Here is a 13081-nt window from a genome sequence, read left to right as displayed (position 1 = left end):
TGATGTCACGTCTCTGTCCGTACATCTCTATACATTGTAATAATGACTCTTCCTATAGAATGATGTCACGTCTCTGTCCGTACATCTCTATACATTGTAATAATGACTCTTCCTATAGAATGATTGTAATAATGACTCTTCCTATAGAATGATGTCACGTCTCTGTCCGTACATCTCTATACATTGTAATAATGACTCTTCCTATAGAATGATGTCACGTCTCTGTCCGTACATCTCTATATATTGTAATAATGACTCTTCCTATAGAATGATGTCATGTCTCTGTCCGTACATCTCTATACATTGTAATAATGACTCTTCCTATAGAATGATGTCATGTCTCTGTCCGTACATCTCTATACATTGTAATAATGACTCTTCCTATAGAATGATGTCACGTCTCTGTCCGTACATCTCTATACATTGTAATAATGACTCTTCCTATAGAATGATGTCACGTCTCTGTCCGTACATCTCTATACATTGTAATAATGACTCTTCCTATAGAATGATGTCACGTCTCTGTCCGTACATCTCTATACATTGTAATAATGACTCTTCCTATAGAATGATGTCACGTCTCTGTCCGTACATCTCTATACATTGTAATAATGACTCTTCCTATAGAATGATTGTAATAATGACTCTTCCTATAGAATGATGTCACGTCTCTGTCCGTACATCTCTATACATTGTAATAATGACTCTTCCTATAGAATGATGTCACGTCTCTGTCCGTACATCTCTATATATTGTAATAATGACTCTTCCTATAGAATGATGTCATGTCTCTGTCCGTACATCTCTATACATTGTAATAATGACTCTTCCTATAGAATGATGTCATGTCTCTGTCCGTACATCTCTATACATTGTAATAATGACTCTTCCTATAGAATGATGTCACGTCTCTGTCCGTACATCTCTATACATTGTAATAATGACTCTTCCTATAGAATGATGTCACGTCTCTGTCCGTACATCTCTATACATTGTAATAATGACTCTTCCTATAGAATGATGTCACGTCTCTGTCCGTACATCTCTATACATTGTAATAATGACTCTTCCTATAGAATGATGTCACGTCTCTGTCCGTACATCTCTATACATTGTAATAATGACTCTTCCTATAGAATGATGTCACGTCTCTGTCCGTACATCTCTATACATTGTAATAATGACTCTTCCTATAGAATGATGTCACGTCTCTGTCCGTACATCTCTATACATTGTAATAATGACTCTTCCTATAGAATGATGTCACGTCTCTGTCCGTACATCTCTATACATTGTAATAATGACTCTTCCTATAGAATGATGTCACGTCTCTGTCCGTACATCTCTATACATTGTAATAATGACTCTTCCTATAGAATGATGTCACGTCTCTGTCCGTACATCTCTATACATTGTAATAATGACTCTTCCTATAGAATGATGTCACGTCTCTGTCCGTATATCTCTATACATTGTAATAATGACTCTTCCTATAGAATGATGTCACGTCTCTGTCCGTATATCTCTATACATTGTAATAATGACTCTTCCTATAGAATGATGTCACGTCTCTGTCCGTATATCTCTATACATTGTAATAATGACTCTTCCTATAGAATGATTGTAATAATGACTCTTCCTATAGAATGATGTCACGTCTCTGTCCGTACATCTCTATACATTGTAATAATGACTCTTCCTATAGAATGATGTCACGTCTCTGTCCGTATATCTCTATACATTGTAATAATGACTCTTCCTATAGAATGATGTCACGTCTCTGTCCGTACATCTCTATACATTGTAATAATGACTCTTCCTATAGAATGATGTCACGTCTCTGTCCGTACATCTCTATACATTGTAATAATGACTCTTCCTATAGAATGATGTCACGTCTCTGTCCGTACATCTCTATACATTGTAATAATGACTCTTCCTATAGAATGATGTCACGTCTCTGTCCGTACATCTCTATACATTGTAATAATGACTCTTCCTATAGAATGATGTCACGTCTCTGTCCGTACATCTCTATACATTGTAATAATGACTCTTCCTATAGAATGATGTCACGTCTCTGTCCGTACATCTCTATACATTGTAATAATGACTCTTCCTATAGAATGATGTCACGTCTCTGTCCGTACATCTCTATACATTGTAATAATGACTCTTCCTATAGAATGATGTCACGTCTCTGTCCGTATATCTCTATACATTGTAATAATGACTCTTCCTATAGAATGATGTCACGTCTCTGTCCGTACATCTCTATACATTGTAATAATGACTCTTCCTATAGAATGATGTCACGTCTCTGTCCGTACATCTCTATACATTGTAATAATGACTCTTCCTATAGAATGATGTCACGTCTCTGTCCGTACATCTCTATACATTGTAATAATGACTCTTCCTATAGAATGATGTCACGTCTCTGTCCGTATATCTCTATACATTGTAATAATGACTCTTCCTATAGAATGATGTCACGTCTCTGTCCGTACATCTCTATACATTGTAATAATGACTCTTCCTATAGAATGATGTCACGTCTCTGTCCATACATCTCTATACATTGTAATAATGACTCTTCCTATAGAATGATGTCACGTCTCTGTCCGTACATCTCTATACATTGTAATAATGACTCTTCCTATAGAATGATGTCACGTCTCTGTCCGTACATCTCTATACATTGTAATAATGACTCTTCGTGTAGAATGATGTCACGTCTCTGTCCGTACATCTCCATACATTGTAATAATGACTCTTCCTATAGAATGATGTCACGTCTCTGTCCGTACATCTCTATACATTGTAATAATGACTCTTCCTATAGAATGATGTCACGTCTCTGTCCGTACATCTCTATACATTGTAATAATGACTCTTCCTATAGAATGATGTCACGTCTCTGTCCGTACATCTCTATACATTGTAATAATGACTCTTCCTATAGAATGATGTCACGTCTCTGTCCGTACATCTCTATACATTGTAATAATGACTCTTCCTATAGAATGATGTCACGTCTCTGTCCGTACATCTGTATACATTGTAATAATGACTCTTCCTATAGAATGATGTCACGTCTCTGTCCGTACATCTCTATACATTGTAATAATGACTCTTCCTATAGAATGATGTCACGTCTCTGTCCGTACATCTCTATACATTGTAATAATGACTCTTCCTATAGAATGATGTCACGTCTCTGTCCGTATATCTCTATACATTGTAATAACGACTCTTCCTATAGAATGATGTCACGTCTCTGTCCGTACATCTCTATACATTGTAATAATGACTCTTCCTATAGAATGATGTCATGTCTCTGTCCGTACATCTGTATACATTGTAATAATGACTCTTCCTATAGAATGATGTCACGTCTCTGTCCGTACATCTCTATACATTGTAATAATGACTCTTCCTATAGAATGATGTCACGTCTCTGTCCGTACATCTCTATACATTGTAATAATGACTCTTCCTATAGAATGATGTCACGTCTCTGTCCGTATATCTCTATACATTGTAATAACGACTCTTCCTATAGAATGATGTCACGTCTCTGTCCGTACATCTCTATACATTGTAATAATGACTCTTCCTATAGAATGATGTCACGTCTCTGTCCGTACATCTCTATACATTGTAATAATGACTCTTCCTATAGAATGATGTCACGTCTCTGTCCGTATATCTCTATACATTGTAATAACGACTCTTCCTATAGAATGATGTCACGTCTCTGTCCGTATATCTCTATACATTGTAATAATGACTCTTCCTATAGAATGATGTCACGTCTCTGTCCGTACATCTCTATACATTGTAATAATGACTCTTCCTATAGAATGATGTCACGTCTCTGTCCGTACATCTCTATACATTGTAATAATGACTCTTCCTATAGAATGATGTCACGTCTCTGTCCGTACATCTCTATACAATGTAATAATGACTCTTCCTATAGAATGATGTCACGTCTCTGTCCGTACATCTCTATACATTGTAATAATGACTCTTCCTATAGAATGACGTCATGTCTCTGTCCGTACATCTCTATACATTGTAATAATGACTCTTCCTATAGAATGATGTCACGTCTCTGTCCGTACATCTCTATATATTGTAATAATGACTCTTCCTATAGAATGATGTCACGTCTCTGTCCGTACATCTCTATACATTGTAATAATGACTCTTCCTATAGAATGATGTCACGTCTCTGTCCGTACATCTCTATACATTGTAATAATGACTCTTCCTATAGAATGACGTCATGTCTCTGTCCGTACATCTCTATACATTGTAATAATGACTCTTCCTATAGAATGATGTCACGTCTCTGTCCGTACATCTCTATATATTGTAATAATGACTCTTCCTATAGAATGATGTCACGTCTCTGTCCGTACATCTCTATACATTGTAATAATGACTCTTCCTATAGAATGATGTCACGTCTCTGTCCGTACATCTCTATACATTGTAATAATGACTCTTCCTATAGAATGATGTCACGTCTCTGTCCGTACATCTCTATACATTGTAATAATGACTCTTCCTATAGAATGATGTCACGTCTCTCTCCGTACATCTCTATACATTGTAATAATGACTCTTCCTATAGAATGATGTCACGTCTCTGTCCGTATATCTCTATACATTGTAATAATGACTCTTCCTATAGAATGATGTCATGTCTCTGTCCGTACATCTCTATACATTGTAATAATGACTCTTCCTATAGAATGATGTCACGTCTCTGTCCGTACATCTCTATACATTGTAATAATGACTCTTCCTATAGAATGATGTCACGTCTCTGTCCGTACATCTCTATACATTGTAATAATGACTCTTCCTATAGAATGATGTCACGTCTCTGTCCGTATATCTCTATACATTGTAATAATGACTCTTCCTATAGAATGATGTCACGTCTCTGTCCGTACATCTCTATACATTGTTATAATAATGACTCTTCCTATAGAATGATGTCACGTCTCTGTCCGTATATCTCTATACATTGTAATAATGACTCTTCCTATAGAATGATGTCATGTCTCTGTCCGTACATCTCTATACATTGTAATAATGACTCTTCCTATAGAATGATGTCACGTCTCTGTCCGTACATCTGTATACATTGTAATAATGACTCTTCCTATAGAATGATGTCACGTCTCTGTCCGTACATCTCTATACATTGTAATAATGACTCTTCCTATAGAATGATGTCACGTCTCTGTCCGTACATCTCTATACATTGTAATAATGACTCTTCCTATAGAATGATGTCACGTCTCTGTCCGTATATCTCTATACATTGTAATAATGACTCTTCCTATAGAATGATGTCACGTCTCTGTCCGTACATCTCTATACATTGTAATAATGACTCTTCCTATAGAATGATGTCACGTCTCTGTCCGTACATCTCTATACATTGTAATAATGACTCTTCCTATAGAATGATGTCACGTCTCTGTCCGTACATCTCTATACATTGTAATAATGACTCTTCCTATAGAATGATGTCACGTCTCTGTCCGTATATCTCTATACATTGTAATAATGACTCTTCCTATAGAATGATGTCACGTCTCTGTCCGTACATCTCTATACATTGTAATAATGACTCTTCCTATAGAATGATGTCACGTCTCTGTCCGTACATCTCTATACATTGTAATAATGACTCTTCCTATAGAATGATGTCACGTCTCTGTCCGTACATCTCTATACATTGTAATAATGACTCTTCCTATAGAATGATGTCACGTCTCTGTCCGTACATCTCTATACATTGTAATAATGACTCTTCCTATAGAATGATGCCACGTCTCTGTCCATACATCTCTATACATTGTAATAATGACTCTTCCTATAGAATGATTTCATGTTTCTTTATTGCACATACTGACACTTTGTTTATTCTGTTTATAGGCAATATAGTAGCTGATAATGAAACGGTCAACTCCACTGATGCACTTCATACCTCCGGTGAGTAATTCGACAACTCATTTCCATTTATTGCTATCTTAACCACTTAAGTCCCGGAAGATTTTACCCCCTTCTTGACCAGGGGGTTTTTTGCGATTTTTTTACTGCGTGAATTTAACGGACAATTGCGCGGTCGTGCGACGCTGTACCTAAACGAATCTGACGTCCTTTTTTTCCCACAAACAGAGCTTTCTTTTGGTGGTATTTGATCACCTGTGCGATTTTTACTTTTTGCGCTATAAACAAAAAAAGAGCGTTTATTTTTGAAAAAATAACAATATTTTTCACATTTTTTTTATATGAAATTCCCCCGCAATAAAATGTAAAAATCAAAATTTTTTTCAATTTTTGGCCAATTTGTTTTCTGCTACCTATGTTTGGTAAAAAAAAATCACAATGAGCATATTTTGATTGGTTTGCGCAAAAGTTATTGCGTTTACTAACTAAGGGAAATATGTTTGTCATTTTTGGTGGTTTTTTTTTAACGAGTAATGGCGGCGATCTGCGATTTTTTTTTTTTTTTGCGGGACTGCAACATTCCTATCGGACCCTTGACTGACATTTTTGACACTTTTGGGGTTACCAGTGACTCTACTACAGTAATCAGTGCTATATATATGCACTGTTACTGTAAAAATGACACTGGCAGGGAAGGGGTTCATTTTATTGGAGAGGGAGGGGTTAATGTATGCCTGGTGCTTACTGACGTGTGTGGGGGGAGGTGACTGAGTGACACAGGGACAGATCGCAGGTTGAGCTATGCTGAACACTGCAATCTGTCCCTGCCTGTCACTTAGGAGATCCGCCCGCTTTGTTTACACAAGCAGGCGGATCTCCACACTCGATTCCCCGACGATCGGGGAAGAGCAGCAGTGATCACCGCCGCTCCTCCCCTGGCCCGACTCCCGCTGTGACTGAATAGAGCGGTAACGAACCTCCGGCGGTGCGCGCGCCGCCGAGAAAGGGGAGTGTCTAACCACTTTGCCGCAGTAGAGCTCTAGTGAACAGTCGGCAAGTGGTTAAAGGAGATTGGTTCTTGGATTGTATTTTACTATTCAGGCAGCGTCTTCTCATGTATTCACACGGTTATGATTAAGCGAAGGTAATTTCATGAAACGCGTCAACTGTGTTTGTCCCCTGTCTCTGATTTTGTCACCATGGATTGTTTGGATTATTTGGATCTTCAATAAAAGGATTTTATCGTTTCATACCTTCAAGCTGGAGTGCGGTTGCCTATTTCTTTTTTTTTTTTTCCAAAATATCTTTATTGAGGATCAATATATAAAGAAACTTACATACAGCAAATTCAAAGTAACGTCTGTGTTAACGAGTATCATAAGGTTACAGTCATATTCTAACATCAAGAATACTGTATGAATTCAAAAACAATAACAATAGTTGATAAAACACGGTTCAAGAGAGTACACTAGCTCTTATTAATTTGCATTGAAAGTTGAGAAATGTAGGGAATAAGTCTATTCAAAAGAATGCCTTTAAGTCTTGAGGGGGTCAAGAACAAGTGATGCATAACATAGATAACAATAGGTAGGTAATTGTGGGTAGGCATACAGAATTTCAAAGGAGAATCAGGATTATGATTTCTTTAATTTCGTTGTCGGTTTGGAGTATAGAAGGACATGGTAATAAATGAGGGGGTGTTAACAAGACTCATTCAAGTGGGATAATATAGTCTGCTGTATGTCGCAGTTCCCAGAATGGAAAAGGGGGGTTCGCCTCCCACATCTCACCGGATGTAGGATGCTTATCCCCCCCTCCATAGAGGGAGCGTCTTAATTGACTAAAGGAAAAATTGCAATAGAAGGGGAGGCACTTGGAGGAAGGGAGAGGAGAGAGGGGGAGGGAGGGAAGGGGGGGAAGAAGGGCAGGTGTAGGGGGGGGGGGGATCCCAGTCTCTGTCCTCAGAGGGAGGAATGAAGAGGGACCAATGCAAGTATAGCTGAGTATGAAACGTTGGTTTAGGGATATGGCGGTTGAGAGTGGGGATAAGATAAAATAAAAAAAAAAAAAGGGGAAGTGAGCGCCTCTCACACTCAGCCCTTTTCTAGGGGTGAGAGGAACTCACTTTGAAGTAGGGGGTAAGGTTATTTGTTTCTGTCCGGACTGTGATGATATGGAGAGAGTAGTAGAGATTATATGGCAGATGAGGGTTGTGTATTGTTTCGTTGTGGTTCTTTACAGAGATTGAAATATGCCTCAGAATGACTATACACCGTCCAAGCGTTCCATATTTGTGTATATTTTTTAGTGGTATCTCGTGCTATGGAAATTAGTTCTTCCATTTTTGCTATTTTCTCGATTCTGAGCAGCCATTACTTAAAGGACGGTGGGGTGTGTGATTTCCAATGAGTAGGAATACAGATCTTGGCTGCATTAAGGAGATATGGGAGAAGGCTTTTGCGATATCTATGTGGGGGCATATCCGAGTGGTGGAGAAGAAATTGTGCCGGAGTAAACGGAATGGGTGAGAGAGTCAGCGAAGATGCTATGCTGTGTACTTGCTTCCAAAATGGTTGAAGCATGGGACACGACCAGAGTAGGTGAATTAACGTACCAGGTTCTTCACCACATCTCCAACATTCATTGGAAACTTCTGGGTAGAATTTGTTAATAACGAAGGGTGTTCTGTACCAACGGGTCAAGATCTTATAGCAATTTTCTTGCAGGGAAACATTTAAAGAGCTTTTATGTGTGTTGGTGCAGATGTTTTCCCATTGTTGATCAGAGATAGAGATGAGGAGATCATTTTCCCATGCTATGCGTGTTTTGTCGGAGGCTGTAGGGGTTGTATTGAAGAGCAAGTTGTAGACTGTAGATATTAGGTGTCTTTGTGGAGACGTTGAGGTACACAATTTTTCAAAGGGTGTTAGATCTCTACAAAGAGCTCCGGTTTTGTTTAGAGAGAAGAGGAAATGGCGTATTTGGAAGTATATCCAGTATGGAATAGGGGGATAAGCATCATCGGGTTTAAGTGCAGTACGATCCAAGAGAACTCCGCGGTTGTAGAATTGATACGCTCTAATGGAGTTGCCTTTTTGTATGTCTATGAGAAAATTCTCTGTCAGTCCCGGGCTAAAGTCAGGGTTGAGGTTTAGGGGAGATAGCGGTCCTGGAGTAGAGGATATATTTGCATATTTGCATGTGTCTTTAAAGCAGGTCAATGTGGTGTTGATCAAAGGGTGCTTCTTTAATGAAGTAGGAGTATGAGTGCAATCTATCCAGGGGACAATATATAGAGGTATTGCAGAAAACGAGTCTTCCAGCGTTATCCAGTCTTTATTGGATCTATGTATATGCCAATCTACCAGTCTTGTGATGTGGCAAGCCCAGTAATATTTTTTAAGATCTGGGAAACCAATTCCCCCCATCGATTTCGGTTTTGTTAAGACATCGTAAGCAAGTCTGGGGCGTTTATGACACCACAAGAATTGTATGCAGGCAGATTTGAAGGTTTTGAAGAAGGACAGTGGGATTTTAATCGGAATAGTTTGGAGTAGATACAATATTCGGGGCAAAATGTTCATTTTTATGATTGCGGCTCTCCCGAACCATGAAAAATGAGGTTTATTCCATTTTTTGATGTCGTCTTTTATAGTTTGGAGAATAGGAATAAAGTTTTTTTGGTAAATGTCAGATAGATTAGTCGGTATATGAATGCCTAGGTATTTAATAGCATAAGACGCCCATTGGAATGGGAAATTTTGCTTGCAATGGGAGACTTTATCTTGAGGCAAGGAGACATTAAGGGCTTGGGATTTTGAAAAGTTGATCTTGAAATTTGACATTTTTTGGAAATTTTGAAACTCTTTCAGTAGGGATGGGATAGATAGTAGCGGTTCACAGAGAAACAGTAGAATATCGTCTGCGAATGCTGCGACTTTATATGTGCGTGAATTAATTTTGATGCCCCGGATATCTGGATTGTTAGTTAATGATCGGAGGAATGGTTCTAGCGTGAGGATAAAGAGTATGGGAGAGAGCGGACAGCCCTGTCTCGTTCCGTTGGACACAGAGAAGGCGTCTGACAGGTGGCCATTTACCCTTACACTGGCTGATGGAGTAGAGTAGAGTGACATAATATAGTTGATCATCTTATCTTGGAAACCCAAGTACTGTAAAACAGATGTCATGTATGTCCAATCCAACCTGTCAAACGCCTTCTCAGCGTCCAGTGAGAGCAGAAAGCCCTCTTGTTTGTTGGCTGTCAGCCAATGGTGTACATTGAGTGTCTTGATGGTGTTGTCTCGGGCTTCTCGTCCCGGGACAAATCCTACTTGGTCTTTATCGATTATACTTGGTAAGAGGGGGAGAATTCTGTTTGCTAGTATTTTGGCATACAATTTAATATCAACATTCAGTAAGGATATGGGTCTGTAATTTGTAACGCAGGTGGCATCTTTTCCTTCCTTGGGGATGACCGTAATCTGGGCATCCAGAAGTCTGTTTAGTGGCAAAGGGGGGTTGGACAGAGCATTAAATGTTTGTAGTAGTGGTCCTGAGAGTATATCTATAAATGTCTTGTAGTATGGGGCTGTGAAACCATCTGGTCCAGGGCTCTTGCCTGCTTTGAGTTGGGATATGGCTGTCTTGAGTTCGTCGTGATTCATGGGTTGTTCTAGGAGAACAGATTGTGATTGCGAGATAGGTTTGGGGCAATGTTTTTGTAAAAAGTTTTGTATGAGTAGGTGTTTGTCAGCATGCGGAATTGTAGGGTGTAAATTGTATAGTTTTGAATAATATTTTTCAAATTGGGTTGCGATATCTGGAGTGACATGTAGAATTCGGTTTTGGTTATCTTTGATACTATGAATGGTGAGATTAGCCTTTTTTGCCTGTAGGGCTCTCGCCAAATATTTGCTACTTTTATTGTTGAATTCATAGAACAGCTTTTGCTGTAGAATGAATTTACGTTTGGTCTTGACGTTCAGAGTTTCCAATAGGAGCTGTCTGTAATTTATGAGTTCCTGATATGTTTGGTGTGCTTGAGTGCTTTTATGAGCGGTCTCAAGCTTTTTAATTTTTTGTACTAGGTTTTGCAGTTCTGCTTGTTGGGCTTTTCGCCTAGAGGCTTTAAGGGAAATAAGTTTTCCCCTAAGTACACATTTGTGAGTTTCCCATAATGTGATGGAATTGATATCTGGATGAGTGTTATCGGTAAAGAAATCATTAATGTCCTTGTGATTGGATTGTACGTTCGACTCTGTGGTCAAAAGGGTGGGATCAAGTCTCCAGAAATGAGGTCTTGTAGGAGTCGGAGGGAGCAAGAGTGTGATAGCTATTGGATGGTGATCTGACAATAACATTGGCTCGATTGATGCATTGCGTAGTATAGGTAAATCAGTTTGTGACATGAAGAGATAGTCTATGCGAGAATATTTGTTGTGTGGGGGAGAGAAAAAGGTGCAATCCTTGGTAGATGGATAGAGTGTTCGCCAGGTATCATGGAGAAGGAGTTCTTGCAGTTGTAGTTTTATCTGTTTTAGAGCTCTATACGGGAGGGAGGAGGTACCCGTTGAAGTATCTAGGATGGGGCAGAGTGCCACGTTGAAGTCTCCACCCAGGATAGTTATACCTTTTTTAAATTCCGCAAGATTAGTAGCAATTTTTCTAAAGAATGTGACCTGGGCCGTGTTCGGGCTATAAATGTTCGCCAGAGTGAAGGGTTTGTTTGCTATTGTGCCTTTTAAGAAGATAAATCTTCCCTCTGGGTCGACACTTGAGTCCAGTATAGACCAATTCACATTTTTAGATATTAAGATGGAGACTCCTTTAGTTTTTGCTAAAGGATTCGTAGAGTGGTACGAGATGGGATAGGATCGATTAGAGAGCTTTGGTGTGTCTTTAGATCTAAAATGAGTTTCCTGCAAGTACACAATATCCGCCTTTAGCTTGGACATAAGATCAAGAATTTGACTGCGCTTCTCTGGGATGTTCAAGCCTTTGACGTTTAGCGATACCACTTTAAGTCTAGTGGCATTGTCAGTTTGTTGTGTGCTGGGCATTTTTATTCCAGAATAGTGTATTTTATTATTTGACAAAGGGCGGGGCTAAAAATTAATAATTTCCGGATAATATTTGGTGTTTTCCAATTATGAAAATTGGAGGACAGAGACTGGGAGATATAAAGGGGAGATTGGGAGGGTGGAGAGGGTGGAAAGGGGAGGAGGAGCGTAGAATAGGGGAGGAGGAGAGGGAGGGATGGGTAGGGGAGGAGGATGAAAGGAAAGGACCGAACCTAGGGAGGAGTAAAGAACTCCGACCTAGCCAAGTATTAACAGTTCGGAAATGATCGACAAAGGAAAAGCGTTAGCAATTCCCGTCTCTTTTTTTTATTTTCTTTTGGGGGGGGGGGCGAATTGTGTTAGAAATAGGTAAGTTTGACGTGTAGCATAATCCCGGTCAGGAGAGGAACGGATTCAGTTAGAGAATGGGGTAGCCAATATGGCAGGGTGCGTGCTAAAATTGGTCTGTGGGGGGTATAAGAGTCTAGTTTGAATATTTTATAGCTGTGAGAGGAGAGCTATAAGTATGTCATTTGAGAGTTTTGAAGCATGAAATTATCACGTAGAACAATCAATCATAATTGAAAGAAAGATAACCAACTATAACATTTAAAACCGTTGAAATGTTATTTCCATAGTGGAGGAAAGAAGTCATGTTAGGTGAATGAGGGTAGAGTATTGTTTTATAGGGAGTAGAAGGGGCCGTCTACTATCTTCAAGTAGGCAGTATTTTAAAAGAAACGGAGGTCTTTTACTTCGCCTATATATTTTAGGGTGTTTCTTTAGTCAAAGAAGTGTGAGAATTTCTCCACGGTCAGCTTAAGTAAACACTTAGGATCATGTCTAAAGTAGGTTGAGTCAAAGTTATTGTATTGACCTAGTTGTCTCAGGTATGAGGAGTTGGCAAGAAGTGTAATAGGTCCTAATCGTACTTCTCCAGGTTTCTAGAAGTGTTAATCAAGGTTTATCAATTATACTCACAGGGGATCTTTCGTGTGTAATTGGATTGGAGTTATGTGAGCCATATGGGTTCTGGGAAG

General features: G+C 39.0%; 1 protein-coding gene across 1 annotated transcript in view; it reads left to right on the top strand.

Moving 5' to 3' along the window:
* LOC309546892 (uncharacterized protein) overlaps positions 1 to 13081 on the top strand; it is an 85869-nt gene that overhangs the window by 20283 nt on the left and 52505 nt on the right. Inside the window, exon 2 of the mRNA XM_082246586.1 lies at positions 5965 to 6021. Coding sequence (XP_082102712.1) covers positions 5965 to 6021 — 57 coding nt within the window. The remainder of the gene's footprint in view (positions 1 to 5964; positions 6022 to 13081) is intronic.

This window comes from Pelophylax lessonae, assembly GCF_965119305.1.
Source record: "Pelophylax lessonae genome assembly, chromosome: 2".
NCBI classification, from domain to species: domain Eukaryota; kingdom Metazoa; phylum Chordata; class Amphibia; order Anura; family Ranidae; genus Pelophylax; species Pelophylax lessonae.
Note: the sequence above shows the minus strand (reverse complement) of the source record. Positions and strands in the feature narration are given on the sequence as shown.